Raw genomic sequence first — 22,831 nt, forward strand, 5'->3', positions numbered from 1 at the left:
ACAATACACAGAATCTATGTAAGGTATGAGAGTATTCATGTTGATATTTAAAAGTTATGGTTGATGTTTTGAAACTGCAAGTGACAGATGAACGTTACCATAATAGAAATGTAGTTGATATAATGAACGTGAGGATCACAGGCTGTTGAGTTCTTAAGAAGCACACTAGGGCAGCAACAAACACCTGAAGCAAACTCCTCCTCAGCTGCTAGAAGCCTGTAACACTACATGACTGACAATCACAGGAGCTTATTATTCATTTCATTGAGCAAATAAAACCACAAATACAATCACTTCACAACTTTCTTTATTAATTTACTGGTTATTTTGTTAATGTCAAGATATTTTCAACCTCTCAAGCAATACAACGGCAGGCTTTTGAATCATCGACTTTTAAAAAGTTGAATGCTGAAACCGGAGTGTGAGGGGAATCATCACTGTAATAAAACAGATGTTCATATTCCATATTTATTTGCTGTATCTGAACAAGTGAAGCATGTTGTAAAATTGTCTTTACACACATCAGAGGAAGCCAAACAGAGCAGACCCGAGTACAAAATGACACAAAAGGCATGCCTTCATGAACACCATTTGATTTGTCACTCTACAGTAGCGCTTTCTAAAACTCGTGAACATCAAAGCATCATCGTACATCACAGAATGAGCAAACTGCTTCACACGCCGCTGTTTTTAAATGTGCTGACAGAGGACGAAGGATGATTAAACGAATCAGTGCTTTTTAAGATGTTTTACCGATAAACATTGATCCTGGTGAATTCTGTAGGTAACAACACTCTGTACGTCATCAGATAATTATACACACGGCGATTTGTATGAAAGATCACATAATAATGGCTGATTTCTCCAACACGACTAACCATTACTTCTCAACATGTCAGTGTTTCCATCAGGCATCTTTGGCAGTAAATCTGATACAGTGGTGAGGAGTGTTTAACCATCGAAGTGATGGGTTTTAAAGAGGGCACGAACACATGATGGTTCTCAAAATGTTGAATTTATGAACAGATAACCCCTTCACCTTCATGTCCAAAACGTCTTTAAATTTGGGCTGCTGCTGTTTCTAATCACCTCTGTCCCTGAAAATGATTTGAACAAAACTAAAACGATTACGAAATATACACAAAGCAACCAAGAGTCACCTACCGAGGGATTACAAGCCCCGTTTCACCGTAGAAGCCCAGCAGCAACCGAAAGCTACAACTTCACCCACAACCCAAAACTTTGTGAAACCACAGAGGGGACACCATTTCATGACGCTATGTCACGAGTCGTCACAAACAGCGTTAACAGCTCTCATTTAGACAGGCAGCACACAGCATGTTACTTGCTCTCTCTCGTTCTCTTTATTTATATATCTATATAATGATTTTATCATTTCTGTACACACCTCTATACAAAGTGCAGCTATATATATATATCACATCATTTACACACAGGTCCAAACTCTTTTTTTTTTAGTACATCGGGATTTAACTCAGTAACTGTAATTATTAATCTAAAGCGAAGTCTTCGTAGACTGAACAATGAAGAAGTGACGGATTTAAAGACTCTCTAAGAGCTAAACAGCGTAATCCTACGCAAAACATAGCAACAATGACCTCAAACATCCCCAAGCCCACACAAATATATAACCAGACTGTTTCAGTGGCGCATACTAGGTCTACATCATGGCAAGACTTAACACAAGAATGATGTTGAATACGTTTCTACAGTCTCAAAACTTGTGTATCAATTAAAGGACATTACAAGTTGTATGTCAGAGATGAGCGCTGAAGGGTAAAATGTTTGCAGAGACTAAAGGAAGCACAGCTAACACTACTTTCCTAACTCTGTGTGTACAAGCATCTGGACACTAGATTGTGTGTTAGAAGACAGCAGGCCTCCTCATGCTACGGAGGGCCAAACCTCATCCTGAAGAAAAACATTCAATGCCAAGACAAACGCATCATCTCCCATTGCAGCTACACGAGGCAATTTCACACGCTGGCAACTCCGAGATGATAGTGAGGACAAACAGAAAAACTTTAACACAGCGAAACCACAACAACATAACGTCTGTGAAGCTTCGTTACAGAGGATTTCATTGGGACGATGAGACTAAAGACCGACTATCAAAGAGAAGAGCTTTCTCTGGACATCGCAGCGGACTTTTTGCGACGCTGTTATGCTGCAATTTCTATGGTCACAGAAGAGTTCCTGTGTCTATATGCTACACCAGAATGTGCATTAAAAATGTTGCTTCGATTTCTAGCAACACAAATTTGATTACAGCTCATGTCCCCAAACATTTCAGGTTGTGGTTTGGACTGCATGAAGCAGCCTGGTGAGATCAACGAGAGAGACAGGATGAGCTAAGAGGGACACACAGATGCAAACAGACCGATGTTACCCAATAAAAACAACCATGCATAACACACACACACAGGACAAAACACAGATGGAAAGAAAAATAAATAGCAAGGCTAGCGCTAACACAATGGCAGTGTGTGTTGTGGTTGGGTGTCCTAGTCCCACGTTTTCACACAATGGGGTGTTATATCATACAAAAAGACAATGAGAACGAGCAAGCAACCAATGGAAGAGCAGCGGGGAGTGAACGCAGATTCGCATGTTGGCCGAAATGTAGCAGTCTGGGTAAGCACAAACTAAAAAGTGCAACAGCAGCAGCAGCAGCAGCATGACAAACACAAGGTCTCAGACTGAGTGATGCAGACTGGACTCCAATGACAGTACAAGGGCTGATGGGATTACAAGGATAGTGCGCTACAGTAAATAAGTGTGCCTGGTAGAGTGTTTACAGTGTGGCTCCAAACTACAATAAGCAAGGGAACGCTTGTTTAAGTCAATAATGGCAATTCTAGCAGCTTTCTACAGGAGGACAATGAAGGACGACTAGTGGAGTTCATCACCATGTGGTGCATTGTAATGATAGAGAGCATGTGGGAGAGATGTTCTGGAGGAAATGAAGGAAAAGAACATTCATGCGAGTTGAACACGGTGAGCTTATTAAGCTGTTTGGATGGAAACTATTTTGGAGACAAACGGTTCATTTAACTTTATTAATTCAGGGCCTGAATCAGGTTTGTATACTGCTGGATACGGACATTAAAGGGTGTATATAGTGTAGCTGATAATGAATCATGCTTTATGTTAATGCTTCCACCAGCCTGTATTTACACATAATTTGGAGAATAATTGCTACGTTTGATAGAGAAAGATGAGCGTCTGTGTATGAATCAGCTCAACGCTGCAGGGAAACACTCAATGAACAACTAAGTGCTGCCGGTGAAAACGATGCTGCCTATTAAAGACGCACACTGCTAAGCTTCGATTATGTGCGACCGTTTGAGGGCGTTTGTGTGATTCTGCCTGTCGTCGGGGAGAGCTTTCACAGTAATCCTGTCTGTGCATGTACGTGCTCGTGTGTGTGTGTGCGCTTTTCATCTGTACAGCGACCTTGTGCGTGTTGTCTTTAACTGAGCATGACTACAGCGTTCCCCTAAAACCAACGTTAACATGAACAAGTCTGGTTACCATCTAGCGTTCACATTGTCTCTTCCTGTTTGCGAAGCCCCCCCTCTCTCTCTCGGCCCATATTTCTCCCCTTCTTAACCCACGCCAAGGCCCCTCAGCGGCCCCTACAGGCCCCACCTCCCTCCTCTCCACCAATTACTGGAGCTCCTTCATCCTGTTGAGAGCGGAGCCGGCCTTGAACCACTCGATCTGCGTCTCATTGAAGGTGTGGTTTAGAGTGATGGACTCCTGGCTGCCATCGCTGTGCTTGACTACTGCCGTCAGGGCCTGGAGGTAGGAGGCAACCGAGATCATGTGTCAAACATTTATCCTGTTTATCTTCACCGTAATGTTAAGAGAAGCTCGGCTGTCCTTTGGATCGGTGTTTCATTAGTGCAGAATATTCCTCACCTTGCCGGGAACAAGGGTTTGCAGCCCATTGATTGAAATCTTGTCATCGGGGCGAATTTTGTCGTAGTCGTGGGGCTCGGCAAAAGTCAGAGGCAGCAGGCCCTGCTTCTTCAGATTAGTCTCTGAGGAGGAAAAGACAGATGGAAAAATGAGACATAACGGCAACACGCCGACTCACACTGTACTTCCATCAGGTAACCAGAGAAGGGCTCCTCGTCTGTCAGTATATCGGTTACACAGAAATACAAGATCACGGAGATTAAAGCATGCGTCTCCAGTTCTCAGGATGAATTAGCTGTTCCATTTACACAGAATTCATGTGATTGGAAATGTTATTAGTCAAGGCCAAATTATGTTGAAAGCTTTGTAGGCAGACATCCAAACTATCAACTACATGCAACAGCATTTATTTGATTGTTTTTCTGGTTCTGAGGAACTCCAGTAATAAACTGGCCCTAATGGACTGTAAGTATAACTTGGAGACTCTCATAGACACTCCTTATTCTGGCAGACTGTAAACATGCCAGACTAAATAATCATCAGCTTGCTCTGGAACCCAAACATACAGATTAAGATATTGCTGCCCTGTTGCCTCTACATGTGTGTAGATGTATGGGTAGCTAGAATTCCCGCCTTTCAATTGTATGCCTCCGCCCAAACAGTCAAGTTACAGTTTACATCCACGTCTGCCCAAAATGTGATCAATTCCTCATTTTATTCTTTTAGACATTGGTGTGAAATTGTCATCACCAGCATATGAATTCTTGAGTCATGGCCAAAAATGTGTTTAGTGACCTTTGACCACCAGATTCTAAATCACTTCATCCGTAAGTGGATGTTTGTGCTAGATCTACTTAAAGTCCGTCCAGAGATATTGCGTTCACGAGAAAGGAACAAAAGGACTACCCGAAAACATCGCGCCACAGACGCATAATAGAATTGCACGTGGCTGCAGTGATGCAGATGATGTTTGCATGTTTTCTCTTTCTGTGCTCTGAAACTTACCGTGGATTCTGGCAAAGCTTTTGACGATAATGGCGCGTCCTCCAAGGTGTCGTGGTTCTAGGGCAGCGTGCTCTCTACTGGATCCTTCTCCGTAGTTCTCATCTCCAACCACCACCCAGTTCACTCCATTGGCCTGGATTATACAGTTAAACAAAGACAAAGAAAACATTTTAACTGCTGTCAGGACGAGGACAGAGAAGACAAGTAAAGTCCCAAGGAGGAGATATGTTGCTGGAACTAACGAGGTCTAAAACAACAGTCCTGCAGTAGATCAAGCCTTCGTATAGGTTCACGGTTATAAAGTTCAGTTCATCAACGCACTCGGCCCATCACACTCACCTTGTAGTGGCGGGCCACATCAGGCACACCTCCGAACTCTCCCGTCAGCAGGTTCTTCACCTTGTTGACGCCGTCATTGTCAATGTTGACTGCACCAATCAGCATATTGTTGGAGATGTTGTCCAGGTGACCGCGGAATTTCAGCCAGGGCCCGGCAGCGCTGATGTGGTCAGTGGTGCACTTTCCCTTCACCTACAGCGGCGGAGGAAAAGAGAGGACAGGAAGTTAAGTAACAGATAAGAAACAACGGCTGTTACACACAACATTTAAATAATTCAGTGGAGTTTTAAACAGCGTTGTGAAAGAATGAGCTAAAACATGATAATATAATATAAGTCTTGTAATCTGCACTAGTCCACCACAACTTTCCTTCCATTTCACTGCTCACCTTGATGAGGATCCTCATGTCCTCCATGTCTTTTCCGTGCCACCTGTCGAAGGGCTCCAGAAGCTGCAGACGGTTGCTGGAGGGGCTCACGTTCACCTGAACAACATCAAATCAGAGGAAGATGTAAATGTTCTTCCAAGAATATTTTCAAAGGATAGTGGGGCGGACAACTTCCAGATCAAACTGAGTTTTATTTATACACCAAAAAAATGTTTGTGTCTTTTTCTGTCTAGACAACTGTCACATTACACCTTTTCTATCAAAACAAGCCTTGATCACACTGTTTCTTGTGCTGGTTCAAACTCAGCTCACTAAAAGGCTGTTTATAATATAATAGTTGGGATCAGATACTGCATCTTTAAAAAAATATATAAAATCAAAAATACCGTTACTGAGGTGCCTTCGGCGGGGGGGTACTGGTAGGTGTCCTGGCCCGGGTCGAAGTCTTTTGAGGGGAGCTCGTCACCGGTGGGGGCTTCCAACTTGAACTTCTCTCCATTCGGAGCGGTCAGGTAGTCGGTCTCTGGGTCGAAGTCGAGGGTCCCGGCGATCGCCATGGCAGTGACGATCTACATTGAATTACAGAAAAGGCATTTAGGGTGAGCAAATGTCAAAGCCATCGAGGGAAACTCAAATAAGAATGTCATTGTCAAGTCCTCCACACAGCCACTGTGCTGTATGCATGAGCTACTGTAAGCCTGTCTATTGAAATCGCTGAACTTGTTGTTGTTTTCTTTGCTTGGTGTTCAACCTTTAGTACTTCTTACCTCAGGAGAGGTGACAAAAGCATGGGTAGCTGGGTTAGCGTCGTTCCTAGCGGTGAAGTTCCTGTTGTAGGACGTGACAATCGTATTCTTCTCTCCTTTTTTCACATCCTTCCTGAAGAAAGTGAAAACACAGAGCATGTTAGTCTGATGCATTGTGTCTAACCTACATCACTCACAGGACTACTTTTGTTTGATCTTTGATACTTTTGTGCAGTGAGCTACCTGTTTCATATCGGTTTACAAGACTAAAAGTCTACCGGCCTGCTACTGGACTACAGTGTACATTACAAGCAACAACATGAAAGTGTTGGCACGAACAACATTTTGATGACTTCCCTGTTCTTACAGCCTTACTAGAGGAAGAGCCATCAAAGGGTTCATGAGTAAATCTCATGACAATCTGCCTAAAAGATTCACTGCATATAAATGTGTCATTTTGGCCTCTGATCAATCCTACAAGAAGGTTTATCAAACATCCAAAATTGGAAGAGTTCTGATGAGCATGAAGCTCTCTCTTTAGATTGATATTTCTTTTGTAAAGTTTTTTTAATGGTGCACTGGTAGTATGAGAGGAAAGGTCACCAGAAACAGTAGAATTCATATAAATATTCACAGTACATTTAATGGAAATCCAGTCACGAACCAGTGTTGGTAAAGAGGAAATACTCCGAAATCAACATCTGGAGATACTTCTGCAAAATGTCGTGGCAATCTGGCCAGTGGTTGTTGAGGTATTTTGGACCAAAGCATTGGCAGAACAGACTAATCAACTGCCATGACGCTGCTACCAGTGGGGCACAATTAGCCAATTACAAATGAGGTTCATACCTGTCCCACTGTCCGATGCAGGGTCCACACGCATTGGCGAGGACGATTCCACCAACATCACTCAGGATCTTGGCCTGAAAGAGGGAAAACATGAACATTTAAAAAAATGAATCCTTTCCTGCATCTTCAAACACACACAATTGTATAAATGTATTATGTGTAAAAAGAAAAAAAGACAGTAAACGAGCTGCCAATATGCTATGGGTCACTCGCTAAATGTTAGGAAGGTTCTGACTCACATATCCATCTCTCTCGATAGTGGCGCGGATCTGCTCAGAACCAGGGGTGACTGTGAACTGGGCCTTGCACTTCATACCTCTATCCAGAGCCTGCTTGGCCAGAGAGGCCGCTCTGCCCATGTCCTCGTAACTCGAGTTGGTGCAGCTGCCGATCAGACCTGCAGGAGACAAAGTTCAATGTTTGTAAGAGGAGAACTGAGAACAAGAAAACTAAAGTGAATGTGTATAAGTTACAGTGGCAGGTTGGAAGTATTCATCTAAATTAGTATATGATATGAGAGGAAAATTGTTGAAGAGGAAAACACACAAAAGACAAGCAAGTCTGTACTTACAAATCTTAATCATCATAATCATATTCTAGTCATTCTGTCAATGATTGGAACTACTGTATATTGCAGTCAGTAGTAATATACTTTGGAGGACCGCATGACAGGGCTGTAATGTGACCTCATCATATCTGGTCAACAACACAGTTCGCAGGAACAAAAATAAGAAATATCCAATTTCTCGAGACAAAGCATTAAAAACATGGACGATTGTAAGATAAGACAGCGGTGTCACAAATACTGACCAACTTTAACCTCCAGGGGCCAGCCGTTCTTCTTAGCTGTCGCTCCGATCTGAGACACGGGGTGAGCCAGGTCAGGGGTGAACGGTCCGTTGATGTGGGGCTTCAACTGTGAGAGGAGGGAAACCACGCTTAATGAAGCAACGTCACAATTTGAGTAAATGCTTGTTAATGCTATAATATAGATATACATATATATATATACACACACACACAGTATAATATTAAAAGAGGAACACTAAAAGCACAATTAAGCTGCCTAATGCACCATTATAACCACAGGATACCAAAAACAAGACAAAGTGACGGTACATGGCTAAATGAGAAGTGGGTGCTGTATTGTATTTAATTTTTTAGTGAACAGCACTTGAAATTTTCTCAGGAAAGCTTTTACTTAACATACCAGCATAACAAAAATGGTAGGTCAGTGATTCTTGGTTTACCGCCCAGTGTCAGTATATAGGTCATTCATCAAGCTAATTAATGTTTTAATTAACAGGTTTCTATGATGACATACTTGTCTTAACGTAGCACGCCCTAATCAGATTATCTAATACATAACACTGTGACTCCTGTGTCCACACACAGTGAGCCCCACATGTTTTATGGTGGTAGGACTTAAATCCATTCTACTTCCTGATTCTAGGTAAGTTTGTATTGTATTCACACTGGAAAAGTGACTAAAAGAATAATATTTAAACATGCCTCATGCATACTAAATACAGTGTTCTGTTGATGGATATTATTCTCTCACAAGGCAATGCACAAAGGAAGTGGAGAAGCTATTCACAGCTGGAAAATAATTAAAATATTTGGGGGAGGTGGTGAAAGACTGCTCCAGAAAATCTTGGTTGGTTTGGACATCCTAAAGTCTGTTTTGACCATTCCAAAAGTATAGCGAGTTCTTTGCATACTACTGAAGCAGCACTATACCATGACTATTAGTACGACAGTAAAGAATAGTATGTAGGATGGATTTGGACATGCCGACACGACTGATGTTTTGACTCACCTCGCTCAGGTTAATCTCTATGACCTGGTCGTATTCACAGCCATTATCTGGGACCAAGTCATCTTTGAACTGATCAGTCACAGCAGCAATCTCTGAGAGGGGATGAAGAAGGGGACACAGTTGGAGGTAAGACACAGTGAATAAAGACTAAACAGACAAGAGACTAACAGTAGGAGACTGACCTCCACGGCCAGTCTTCTCCATGTACGTCTTCATGCGGTGGTTGTAGGGAAAGATGGACGTGGTGGCTCCAATTTCAGCACCCATGTTACAGATAGTGGCCATTCCTGAAAAAAGATAGAGTGTCACTTTACCCTTGGAGTAAAATATACTGCCCCAAGTCTGAAGACATCGAGCAAGATATGGATGTTAGTTTAAGCCGTCTCCTGTCTTTGACTTTCGGATGTAAACACAGAAGGTCTTCCACCAGCGTTTCAGGTCTTGTATTGTATCTCATCCTTACCAGTGCAGGAGATGGAGTCAACTCCAGGCCCATGATACTCCACAATGGCTCCAGTTCCGCCCTTCACAGTCAGGATGCCAGCCACCTTCAGGATGACATCCTTTGGAGAAGTCCAGCCAGACAAGCTTCCTGTCAGCTTCACTCCAATCACCTGAAGGGAAAAAACAAAAACACACAGGCTTAAACAAAACAAACCGATTAAGTGGTTGAAACTGCTCATGAAATAAAAATTTATATACAAGATTTCAGGTGTCGAGAACTCACATTAGGACACTTGAGCTCCCATGGGATTCCAGCCATGACATCCACGGCATCAGCTCCACCCACTCCAATACAGATGGACCCCAGGCCACCGCCATTGGGAGTGTGGGAGTCGGTACCAATCAGCATCACTCCAGGATAGGCATAGTTCTCCAGGATGATCTGTCCAAATAAAAAGGAACATTCAGTCAACCACACATTTTTCCCTTGGGACATACAATTTCCACAGACTGCTATTTGAAATAGACTACTTTTCTGGAAGTGTCCTTTTCTGGAATGATGAGTGTCTCACAGTCTGACACTCATCATTCTGTAAAGTGAAGGTCAAACATCCAAGAGAAACAATATGCGAACACATTTTCCAGTATTAGAAAAGCTATTCATAGCATTGTTATAAAATCAGTGTCCTGTACCTGATGGATGATCCCTGATCCGGGTTTCCAGAAGCCAACCCCATATTTGGCAGCAGCAGTGGCAAGAAAGTTGTACACCTCCTCATTTACTTCCTGTGTTAAAGGTGAATGTGGAAGAGTTATAGTCATATATGATACTGGAGTATCCGTGATGGAACCAAAACATAATAAACTTGGCTGCAACACTTAAGCCTGAATCCTCTACTTCAACAGACAATTTGATTAAACTGTCAAAAAACAACAACACTAGGTCTTATGGCATGTTTTGGTTAAAAGTATAATCATTGAATGGGATTGTAACCACACACTGCACTCAGCAGCCACTCTTCCATCACATGTACAGATCCCTTTGGCAGTAAAATTACAACCCTCTGCATGCACAGTGCATTCTCCCGTCACATGTGCAGCCCACACTGCTGCATTGGCTGAATCAAATGACAACATGCTTTCATGATGTAAGTTTAGTTTTTATTACCGGAGTGAATATATTATATTTCTTTATGATATTTCAGTTAAAGTACACAGTTTATAACTTCTCTCTGCTAATTGTTTGCTAGCTAGCTGTTACAATGTTGGATGTAGCTTCATTGAGCATGCTAATTGAGGAGTTTCTTAAATTTTTGTAAAACATTTCGTTTACGAATTAGTTGTTTACTTTAAACCCTAGGTTTGCACACAGCCCGCATTGTTGGCTCAAATTCTCAAAGTACCTTTCCCCATCAGTTAACTTGCTAACTAACTACAAGGTACATTTCACACAGTAGGTAATTGACAAATTAAAGGATTTAGTTGGTAAATGAGCAGAATATGTCTGCTTAATTTGCAACTGATGACTGTACCATAAAACTACATGTACAATATACTGCGTATAATACTCCATCAATCTGTCCTAACCTTGGCCCTTTGCAGGTCCTCCGGCCCTCCGATCTGAGCCTCGATCAGGTGATCACAGTGGATGGTGGAGGGAACCGCCACCCTGGGCAGACCGCTGCTGATGAACTGAAGCATTGCCATCTGAGCAGTAGCATCCTGCATAGCCACGCGGTCTGGACGCAGGCGCAGATAGGTGCGGCCGCGGTCGATATCCTGCCCTGCTGGATCATCCAGGTGACCGTACACAATCTTCTCCGACAGAGTGAGAGGCCTGCTGAGCCTGGTGGCATGGATTAATGGAAACATGCGTTAAAAACTGTGATGTGCTGGACATGAATTGTAGATACTATAAGCTAAAAACTTGTAATATCTATACAAATGTATTTGAAGTGTTCTTGCAGTGTCCTTCTATCTTGTCTGTTGCAAAGAATCATGGAAAAAGCCCTCAATACCAAAAAGAAACTTATCAGGACAGCAAACACTTTAACTTTTCATATAATAGTCATATGACAGCCACACAAAAGGCTTTTCCTATTCCTGGATTACAGCATGTGTTAAGCTCAGTGAGAGAGAAACACCAGGACGTCTAAAGTTAGCTCCGTGGGCCCTGCTGGGTCTCACAAGTCAACACTGTGGTTAACGCTAAGATTAACTGTGCAGCTATAACAAACACCAGCTATTCCTCGTGAGCCAAACTGTAAATCAAACTCTGTATGTTCATGTGTATTTCTGAGACGGGCAACCGCTGACCTCCTGCGCACGATGTTGATGTTCTCGTGCATCTTCTCATAGTTAATGCTGGAGCCGGGCTCAAAGCGGCTCATGGCCACCTTGGCCTTGGCGCTGAAGGCCGCGGAGACATGAATACGCCTTGCCCCGGTTCCAAGGGCGAGCTAGACCAGAGGAAACAGAAGACAGTTTTGATGAATAACACCATAAACAATGTTTTACTGTGCAGTCCACGACTAACACATTCAGTTCTGAGTTACATAATAACTATGAAGGGGAAACGGAGGCAATTAAAACTTGTTGTGCTGTATCGTGAAGACTGAATTTGAATGTCAGGATTTTGTTCATGCTAGTATTGAGTACAGGCTGTTAAAATACTGCCCAAATCTTCCTGCAACAGCAATATCAGACGGTATGAAGCCTTTCAAGATATCTCTTTCAATAACTTAAAAGTCTGCAATGTAAAGCTTTATTAGACTGACTGTTTAATCAGGACACTGCTTCAGGTTTTTGAGCAATTTGTAATAGGTGAGGTCATTTGACACTACCAGCAAAGCAAGCTATAATAATATTATTATACCCATGCCAATGAGTGATAGTAGGCGATACATAACGGATGCTCTTACTATCCGACCCTCAGTGTTGATATTCAGTGGAAAGTCACTGTGCCCAGAAAAAAATGGGTGAAAGTTTATAGAGCTCATATTTCAGTGGGTAGCCTCACCTGCCAGGCTGTTAGTGACTGATACAGTACACTGTTTACTATGTATAAGCACTAGAGGTAACAGGGGAGCACTATTAACTACAAACCAGATCTGTGTGAATAAACCAGCTGCAGTGGAACATTTGCTCAGACACCCTCACACTGACACACTACTGGGCAGCAGGCTCAGTGTTTCAGACACTTATTTTGAGAATAACAGGTAGCAGGTGGTTCATAAAGAACCTGTTTGAATGCATAGTTTTCATATGTCAACTCAATGCAATAATATGCTATCTACCACGACCCAAATAATAAACTAAACGTGATTTATAGGTGAGACTGAGGACTGTGGCCTTTTACACATTGTCAATTGATTCTCCTTAAATGTAAAAAAAAGACAATGTCATCCTCTCATAAATGTTGGCTAAAGGAGTTAAATATGGTAAATCATAAACTCAGACAACTCAACCACGTTACTCTGGCAACCATTTTCGTCTTCTTTCTCCGTAACCTTGCGATCACCTTGCAAACATCAGGGCACCTAGAGCCGTTCTTAGCCTCGATTCAGTTAATGTTGACTGAAGTTGACACTGCTATTAACAATAATACGGTATAATATTGGTTGCTGTAAGGTCGGTAATAGTTTATAACCGTTAGAATGCGTTGCTGTCGTGAGTCAAGCGAGGACACTGTGACCTGTCTCGAGCGGCTCGGTGCGCGCTCTAGCCTTTTTACCCGTCGTCCGTAAAACTTAAGCAATGGCGGCTTTACTACACGACATAACATATCTGTTGTCACACATGTACTCGATAGCAAGGCATTTACGAACTCTGAAAGAGTAAAATAACGTTTTCTTACCCGCAGCCTAGTGACAGTTAAGCAGTAAGACGCCATTTTGTTCACTGACAAAGATGAATGTGTCGCCCACATGTGACGTAACAGGATGAAGAAGCCCGTTATTTTATCATTGGGTTAAATAATAAATACAAAATATTAAATATAATAAAGCTTGTGTATAAATAAAGCAATGTTTTTATAATTAAAATAGAATATTGTCAATATCATTAAAAATAATAATGTTTATATACGTGTATATATAATAATATGTAATATATAATATTGTGTCCCGCAGGGTTAAAAAGTTCTCTGCATTTGACCCATCCCTATGTAGGGAGCAGTGGGCTGCCAATGACAGGCGCCCGGGGAGCAGGTAGAGGTTCAGTGTTTTGCTCAGGTACACTTCGGCATAGCACACGTAGCAGCCAAGGATCGAACCGCTGACCTCGCGGTTACCGGTTACCCCATGAGCCACGGTCGCCCCAAAAAACAACGAATCATTGTTATTCTTAGCACCAGTATTAGTAGTAGTTGTAGTAATAACAACTGTTTGACTATTATTCCATAAACGTATTGATGAGACATTAACACCAGTTATATTCCCTTCCAACAGTCTTTCTCTGATTTCTCTATTACGTTTTTACATGACTTATATGTGCCAGTATCCTGATAACGTGGATAAACAGGCAACTAGGCAAAACTTTACTTTATACTCCTACTGAACTTCCTTTCAGAGGAGAATTTAGTCATTTTACCCCACTACATTTATATATGATATGTCAGTTTTCAGAATTTACCGTCCTACAGAGTGTAGTATTACTTATTTTCTTCAGTAAAGTTCTCAATACTTACTTAACACCATATTTATAATGTAACATAATAAATAGCATGCTATCACATATAATATGATATCAATATAATGAGTATCTTTTCATAGTTTAATGCAATATTGGACACTAATTGCATAAAAGCATAACATAACCTTGGCTGGAGGACACTGAAGTAAGCAAATGTAAAAAGTATATTTGGGCTTTGTACCATGTGTTCCATTGGTGCGTCATTTCAACCCTATCCTATTTTGATCATTTTCTCTACCTCTAATCCATCACACAATACTTCAAAATACCCTAAAGCACGTCTTATAATTTAACACTCTCATTACCACACACCATTTAGTGATAAGAACACCATCTCCCACAAGCCCCTGGTGAAAGTCAGGTTTCTTTAGCTGCTGAGTGGACGATGCAGCCCAATAATCTGATGGTCCTCCCCCATCTCAGCCAATAGAGACTCTGTTGCTATCACCACTTGTATTTTTAGCAAATTGTTCAGCACCACAGAAAACTACAAATATCCCTCCGCCAATTAAACTAGAGCCCGCAAGGTAAACATAGAGAAAAACGGCCTCATTTTATGATTTTTTGGCGTCTCTGTTTTTCGAGGAAGACTATGAATTGACATCTTGTCTAGAAAGTGACGAGTGAGTGAACAGTTATCTTTTTGTTTTAAGTATTGTTATTGTTGTTGTTTTAAAAACCTTATCCGCTGGTTAATAATAATATAGATAATGTGCATGGAGATAACATTAATGGTTTGTTGAGAGGAGAACATAATGCACTAATGCCGTTATATGGAATAATAAAGCAGCAGCTACTATAATATGAAGAAAGTAGTCCCTGCCGTCACGGCCGTGTGGGCGAGTCACCCTGTATAAATACGCCGGGTTGTCAAACAGTAAAGTTTCTCTGGACCCTCCATGCAAACTGTCAGCTGAAGACAAACTGGGAAAGCCTGTGGCCATTTGAGAATTGGGGCAGCAGTTAAGACATTCAACAACAATAAGGTGAAAAATATCTAGTGGTCAGCATCTGAATCACCGACTCGACACATCCGCCTTGAAATCCGAGACAACACAAGGGAATTATAACAAACGCAGGAGTACAAGTGGAGCTAGTGCATCAGTGACGGTAGGTGAGTAATTCAATGTCAGCCGGTGTATGAAATAGGTTAATTCTATTTAAATGCACAGGCGTGTTCATTGTCAACAGCATGTTGCTGTGTGTTGATGTCTTCTTGCTTGGAAGAAAATGCTCTGACTGAAATGAATGACTGCACTGGTTCAGCCATTGATTGAAGACTCCTCTTTTGTTTTCGTCTTAGCCCGTTATGTATTAGCTGAAGTGACCCAGTCTGCTCAGCTGTCATGGGTATTTTCCATTTCATACGGCGTTTGAAGGGGTTGTTTATGCTGAGGAGATGCTCTCCTCTTCAATGCTCAGTGAGCACATACTGGTTCCCCACTTAATTAGCCTTATCCTTTAATTTACAGTGACAATTTGACACGGGTGTCAGCTGAACCAGTGTCCGTTCTGCTCCAGTGCCTTTTGACTTGACATATGGCAGTAATCCCCAGGTAGACCCTGTCCCCTTATTATCATCCGAGCTTGTCATCACACAGCCAAACCTGGAGGATATTTCTCCAATCTCAACCCTCGTCTTGCACATTTACCTCCATTGTTTGGCATCTGGTAGATGTGCAACATATTCCCAATTCAAAGAGGTCTATAAACATCAATCTGCTTAAAGTTCTAATGGGAGGAAATTGAAGTGAGGGGCCTTTTTGTAACAAAAGAATAAAATCCTGATAACATCATGTGCTGTTGTATTGATGTTCTATGTGTGTGGGGACCACTCTGTTCAGCACAGGCCTCTCTATATGTTGTGCTTAACCCTCAGTTCTAATCTCTCTTAAGGCCCTTTTGCTTTCATATATCTGCACAATAGCTTATGCTACTTGTAAGCTCGCCGTGGATGTGCTGCTTAAATAGATCAAACCTGACATGCAGTGGATACTTTGCAGCACACAGTGCCACACATTTGCGGCTCTGATAATGAGTCGATGTAAACAAAAATGGCACTGTAGAGCCTGCCGTTGCTCTGACCCGCAACAACAGGCCTGTAAAAATGTATCTAGCTCCCTTTTTCAAGGATCTGCAGGTGAATAATACAAATATGAGCACAGCAGAGGGGATTTATCATTTATGAACATGAAAGATTGTGGGGGGGGACTTTTTTTTTAATTGAAATTTCAAGCTGTTCTTTAAGATTTAGAGCATTCATTGCACTCTCAAAGCAACACATCTGCACCTATTAACTGAGCTATTCCTTTAATGTCATTGGATGACATTCGACATCTTGTGTATCCTGCTGTTGCCTCTTTATAATGAGAGAAATGCTGCTGTAGGTAGCTTAGCCCGCGTGTGCACACAATGTTTTTAGTGATGATGGCTCGTGCAGGTGATGGACCTCCTGTGCTCAAAGATCCCATTTTCTACAGTCACTCCCACTCACTTTGAACTCAGGTGGTGGAGAGGAATTTGCACCATAGATGATGCTAAATGGGGCCCTATTTATAGCCCATTCCAACCAACCCCCATCTTTTTCTTCAATGTCACCTTTTTCATGCGAGAGGGGAAATGTAAATCTCGTCTTGAAATGTCCCTCCCACAGCCCTGCGCCCAGCCTGTGCAGCTTTATCTGTAATAACATTAGAATTGTCTTTAATCGGAGGCGTCTTCCTAATCTTAGCCTCCGAAGCCCCATCTGGCAGGGAAGTGAATGTGAGTGAATTGTTTGTGTGCGTATGTGTGTGTGTGTGTGTGTGTGTGTGTGTGTATGCCTATGGGGGGAGGGGAGGGGGTTATTGCACGCACTGCATGGTGGGAAATGGTGTTCTGGGAAGTCGACCAACTGCCCTGCCATTTTACACCTTCTTTCTTTGAGAGTCTTGTGGTTTTATTGTTTTGATTATGTTCTTCTTCTAGCATGTCATTTTCCATTCGGTTTGACTGTGCATGGGGGGGGGATGGACCCTGTGTGACTGTGTGAAAGCATTAAGCAGGAAGCACTCCATGGGATTCAGATTATGAAGGATTTATGAAGCCCACAACACGGCATCTGTTGCAGCCGTCAGTAGATCCTGCAGTGGATGAAAGCAAAATATAAAACGCGTATCATTGCTGTGTTATTGAATAAAAATAGTCATGGTGTAAGTTAATTTTCTCACTCCTTTGCTCACTTATCGCATATCTAAACTGTAGTTTTGATATCCTGTCTTAAAAAAAATGAGATTGCTAAAGGCGTTCTGGTGAGCTAAATCTAGTTATGATGGCTTCAAAGGCACTTCTCAACAAATTGTCCATTTTTTATTTTTATTTGAATGTTTGCCCTCACAGGTCAGCATACAAATCTCTCAATCCAAAGCGTATTAAGCCGTGACACTTCCACTGGTCTCATACATGCAGACGTGAATATCCCTTGCTTTCATCAGATCAGTGATCTAGCTTTATGGAGGCTTGAGTGTGCCATTCAAATAATTATGTAAATCAATGAAACGTCCCACTTAACTGATACATTTACCAAACCGCTCCACCAAGTTTCTGTCAGTTTATTGTGACCAAAGGTACCTTAATTAGCAGCCTTACTTTACTGTGATGGAGTCTGTGCATATTTCTTTTGGTTTTGTTTTAAATTTTTGAAAAATTGCAATAGTTCAAACTGGCAAATAGCATTAATATACAAGTTCTGATATATTTTATTGCTGTGTTTAGACGAAAACAAACGTGTCAATAATATTTGCTGACATGTATATCACCATTAGTTACTGAGAAGGTCTATTTGCTCTGCTTTCTATGTCTATAATACATAAACATGATTAGTCGTCTACAGCTGGATAGCAGTGTCCTTCCCTCTTTGTTTTTCATCCATCTCCCTTGATCTCTTCCTCTGGTTCCTTCCATGTAAAATGACCGCTTTCTTCTGTTTCCTTCTCCACAGTCGGGACCTGACGACATTGTTGCATATCTGTGAGGACAAAACACGGCCTGCAACTTGCTGCCCCCGCCTTCAAGGTGCCTTTACCATGGTGACACTAAAAGAATCCTACACGTTACAATAAGCCAGAGGAAGAACTCCTTGTCGCTGTTTCGTTGCCTCTGCGTCATCTCGATCACTTTGCTCTCAGGGCGGTGCTGACCTGGTGCAGCCATGCATCTGGAGGTGAAGGTCGCCCTCAACTTCATCGTGTCCTACCTGTACAACAAGCTGCCTCGGCGTCGAGCTGACTTGTTCGGCGAGGAGCTGGAGAGGATACTGATGTCTCGTTTTGAGGGCCACTGGTACCCTGAAGCACCTCTCAGGGGCTCAGCCTTCCGCTGCATTCACCTGGGAGCGCCGAGGGACCCCGTGGTGGAGTTGGCCGCCAAGAGGAGTGGACTGGACACGGAGGAAGTGCGCGCAAATGTCCCTGCAGAGCTCAGCGTGTGGATTGACCCTTACGAGGTATCCTACCAGATCGGGGAGAAAGGGGCAGTGAAGGTCCTCTACCTGGAGGACCCTCCGGGCCTCGGCTGTGACGGCGAGAGGGCCGAGGGGGTGATCAGAGAGGGCAAAGGAGACTCTGAGGCGGAGGAGGCCAAGAGTCTGGGCTTTAACCCAGACGCTCAGGTGTTCGTGCCAATTGGAAGCCAGGAGTCTCCTGCCCTCATGCCGTCGCTCTCCAGCTCTCCCACCCCTCTGTCTGCCCAGTCATGCCCCGGGCTCTTCAGTTACCCCAGCTCCAGCACGCCCACTGACCCCGCCGCCCACTCCTCGAACACCTCGACCCCTTCTCCGCCCAGCGGCGGGCTACCCTACCTCTCCGCTCAGCCCTCCGCTCTCCCCGCCGCCCGTCCTCAGCCCATCACGTTCACCACCGCCAGCTTCGCCGCCACCAAATTCGGCTCGACCAAGATGAAGAAGTGCAGCGGGGCCGGGTCGGCGGCCGGCCCCGGACCCGGAGCCGCCATAGCGCCTGCCCAGAGGATGCTCACCCACTCTCCCACCACCATCTCGGCACCAGAGCTGCTCAAGCACAAGCCCCTGTCTCTCTCCTTGCACTCGCTCGGAGGTCCCATCGCCAGCCAGCTCTCCCCCAACGCCAAAGAGTTTGTCTACCCAGGATCCCCGGGCCCCCTTTACTTTGATGCCGACGCCCAGCCCATGCAGCCGCTTGCTAGCCCTTTCCAACCCCCCCACGCTCTCAACACCCATCCGTCCTTTGACCCGTTCTCCAGCCCTCCCCCTGCCCAGAGTGTGGGCATCATTGGCAGCAACGGAGGAATCCCCTACATGGAGAAGCCGCCATTCGTCGAGGGTTTAGGAAGCTACAACCTGCAATATCCTAGCCAGTCCTTCCAGCCTGTCGTGCTGGCCAACTAAGCCTTCATTTGTAACGCTAACAACTGTTGTAGGAGGAGGTGGGTTTGGACATTGATGCTCCAGATCTTTTCAGTTTTTCTAAGAAATTGATACTAATACAAGTTTAGAACTACAAAGATTTAAAATACCCCGTCCACTGAATAATTCATGTGATTGGTTTTGTTCCTCCATTACCCCCCCTCCCCCCCCCAACCCCACCCTGACCTGTAGTCTGTTGCCGTTACTCATCACGTTCTGTGTGTTTGCTTTGACAGGAATGGGTAGGAGGCGGGTGGGGTGTTCCTTTCTACCTTGAGTCGTTGCCAATCTCATTATTTGTTTTTGCATTGAATGTTAATGTGAGGGGCTTTTTCTTTTTTCTTGACTTGTTGTTTAATAGACCCGGCTGTAGTATAGCTCCATTTTGCACTGCACTGTCATGCTGTGAAAAAGGACCTCGCCAAGTCCTGCAGGGAGCGACGGCTGTGGGAAAAGCTCAGCACTTTGCTCTGCAATCTGCTCTGCCCTACTTGCAACAAATACAGAGAGGGGGGCTTTGCTGTGTGTGTGTGTGTGTGTGTGTGTGTGTGTGTGTGTGTGTGTGTGTTTGTAGTCCTGCTCTGTTATGTTGTGGCTCAGCGTGATGGAGAGACTCATAGTTTGTACGGTGGGCCCGTTCCCCTTGAAAGGCACTCGTGCGCACGCACATTTTGACACTGTTGTTGTTGCCGGGCGTAAATCGGAGGCAGTTTATCGTCAGCTGGAATGTGTACATGACACGAGTTTAAATGGAAGTGAGAGCAGTGGAGGGAGCAGAAAGAGAGCATCGGGGTGTTAAGGCAGTGTGATGTATAAGAATGTGTTGTATCTGTCGGGGGGGGAGGGTCAGGGAGACCTTGGTGAATGTGAAAAACAAGTAAATCTTTGTATTTTAAGACGACGACGATGCGCTGATACCTCAATCATACAGACTGGGATGCAAGTTATGGTTTCACACATGTATTCAAATGGAGAGACACACATAGAAATATGCGCACAAATATACAATTCCAGTCAGCAGTGTGTGTGTGTGTGTGAGAGAAGGTGACGAGGCGTAGTGGATGCAGCAGTTAAGCAGTAGGGATTGTGATAAATGGCTTGGTATGACTTTGACTATGAAGGAGAGGTTTTCCTCTGCAGGAAGGGGGGGGGGAGAGAGGGAGATAAGAGAGAGAAGGGAAGACCGGAGAAAGCGAATAAGGGGGAGAGAAGCAGCTCGAGGGTTCTGTTGCCTCTGTGGCTACCAGGCTGTATTGGCTCAGAGAGCGACACTTTGAAACCCAGAACACGTTTCTGGTGAGCTTAAATGGTATTGAAGCCAAAGGCTCACACTATTCTCTCCCTCGTCTTGTGATTCTTCAGTGATCTGTGGCTGCCAACAACGGACAAACCAGAATGGTACAGTTACAGGTTGCTCTGTCTCTTTCTTTCTTTTTTTCCCCCCAGTTATGTGAACAAAGATGCAACGGTGAATGTTCTTTCACTGGTCTGTAGCTTTTATTGGCTGGCTTGTCAGATCTCTGGAAGTCTGCTGTTTTGCTAACAATGGTTTGTTTACCAGCCGTGTCCACGTGATTGTCGGTTAGTCACTGCAGGGAAGGGTAACTCTCAGATGTCCATTTGAGCTGTCCAGCACTTTATTACTGGGCTCCTGAGGCGGTGTGTCGCCCACAGACACGAGCGCTGACACCATTCCTTTGCCCTCTGTTTGGAAATGGCACATTTTTATTCAGCTATCATGAAATGCTTTAGAGATTCAAACGGGAGCTTAATTTGCATTCAAGTGCATCACGCTGGTGAGGAGGCGCAGTTGGTCGTGTCCGTTTATTTGAATGTTTTCAAGTCGATGTTTTTGTATAAGATGACCCGTGGACCCTTGACTTGTGCTCACGCTGGTTTTGCAATGTGACAGCTTGTCATACGCATGCGAGTTTGTATTTCTTTTTTTTTTTTCTTTTCAAGGGGAATGGGTGGAGAGGTACACATCGTAAAGGGGAAAGATTTATAGTTTTATGTTTTGTAATTTATTTCCAATATTTCTATATTTTTGTTTTTGCAAAATGATCACATACATTTGTATGAGTAAGACATGACAAGTCCAGGAATATGTATATACAAAGTTCTTATGTTCAGATTCTTTGTTTAGTTTCTTACATGCCGAGGTTATTTTTCCAGAAAATAACATGAATATATGCAAACTGAGACAAAAATAAAAGATGTACAGAATAAAGTATTGAATGTGTATTGTACCTTGTGCAGAATTTGTCTAATAAGACGGGTAAATGTATTCGTTCTTCAAGTTGGATTTGAAGCTTAAGATGTGAATGTTTACAGTGGGTTTGTGTGGGAAAGGATGGCTGATATCACACTTCTTTTCAGAGTTTTCCCAGGGCAGCCTGACAACACTACTCCCATAGGCAGTACATTTAAACCAAAAAAACTTTTCAGTGCAATGTCCATTCCCCCCTTGTTATGTGAATTCACTGCATATTGTGGTCACCCTGCTTATTTTCCCCCTGAATAAGTGTCCATCACTGGGTTTCGTTGGGGTTTTTTTGGGGGGGGGAGGGATTTGAAAAACTATTATAAACTATTTCTCGTCAACAATACTGAATAACTCCCCTGTTTTTTGTCTGTGCTACTAGAGTACCTAAACCCAGATATATATTTTGACCTCCCTCATATAATATCTATATCCCACCTCATTCTTTCTCAGTGGGCTCTCTTCTCCCCCACCAGCCTGGTCCCTTTGGTCCTGATACTATAGCCATATCCCAGACTGTCTCTTGCGTACACAGATGCTCACCCTTCTCCAGTGCAATGTAATGCCATAATTTAAATTACCCTGAAGGATTCAAGGGGTCTCTACCTCTCTGCACCCGGGAATGAAAGAAAAAAAAAAGGAAATCCAGTATATCTCCTCTTTAGGAAGACGGTGTTAACGGCAGGTTTAAGAAGGATAAAGGAAATGAATGTGCTGTGGATGTGATCTGTTGTTCGTCAACCCTGGTTGAGATGGCCTGTGGAAAATACATGAGGAAACATCTTTTTTTTGTGTGTGTGTGTGTGTGTGTGTGTGTGTGTGTGTTAAAGCGATGTTTAGTCTCATGCATGTCCAAAAAGTCCAAGTGACAACTTTTAGTTTTGTTTTTTTTCATATTTGTCAGATTATTCCGAACAAACGA

At 43.3% G+C, this 22,831-nt stretch overlaps 2 protein-coding genes across 5 annotated transcripts; one reads left to right on the forward strand and one right to left on the reverse strand.

The window, feature by feature from the left end:
* Positions 1–289: 289 nt before the first annotated feature.
* Positions 290–13,463, reverse strand: LOC142942425 (aconitate hydratase, mitochondrial-like). The gene is made up of 18 exons (XM_076084732.1): positions 13,392–13,463; positions 11,852–11,994; positions 11,123–11,381; positions 10,229–10,321; positions 9,819–9,977; positions 9,555–9,705; positions 9,274–9,378; positions 9,092–9,183; positions 8,083–8,188; positions 7,512–7,669; positions 7,273–7,346; positions 6,445–6,556; positions 6,064–6,246; positions 5,678–5,773; positions 5,290–5,481; positions 4,951–5,083; positions 3,946–4,067; positions 290–3,822 (listed from the first exon to the last, which is right to left on the reverse strand). The coding sequence occupies exons 1-18, from the start codon at positions 13,461–13,463 to the stop codon at positions 3,691–3,693; spliced, it is 2,382 nt and encodes a 793-aa protein (XP_075940847.1). The 3' UTR covers positions 290–3,690.
* Positions 13,464–14,837: 1,374 nt separating this feature from the next.
* On the forward strand, positions 14,838–21,888 carry tob2 (transducer of ERBB2, 2). Of its 4 annotated transcripts, none has more exons than XM_076084820.1 (3): positions 14,838–15,341; positions 18,207–18,294; positions 18,394–21,888. In XM_076084820.1, exon 3 carries the CDS (start codon positions 18,417–18,419, stop codon positions 19,626–19,628), a length of 1,212 nt encoding a protein of 403 aa, XP_075940935.1. In that variant the 5' UTR covers positions 14,838–15,341; positions 18,207–18,294; positions 18,394–18,416; the 3' UTR covers positions 19,629–21,888. The 4 variants fall into 4 exon arrangements, with proteins under 4 accessions (XP_075940935.1, XP_075940945.1, XP_075940918.1 ...); XM_076084830.1 differs by having other exon boundaries at positions 14,838–15,337; XM_076084803.1 differs by having other exon boundaries at positions 14,839–15,341; positions 18,207–18,280.
* Positions 21,889–22,831: the final 943 nt, after the last annotated feature.

The sequence above is a fragment of the Anarhichas minor genome, unplaced genomic scaffold, assembly GCF_050575085.1.
Source record: "Anarhichas minor isolate MPS153535 unplaced genomic scaffold, ASM5057508v1 ptg000007l, whole genome shotgun sequence".
Taxonomy (NCBI): domain Eukaryota; kingdom Metazoa; phylum Chordata; class Actinopteri; order Perciformes; family Anarhichadidae; genus Anarhichas; species Anarhichas minor.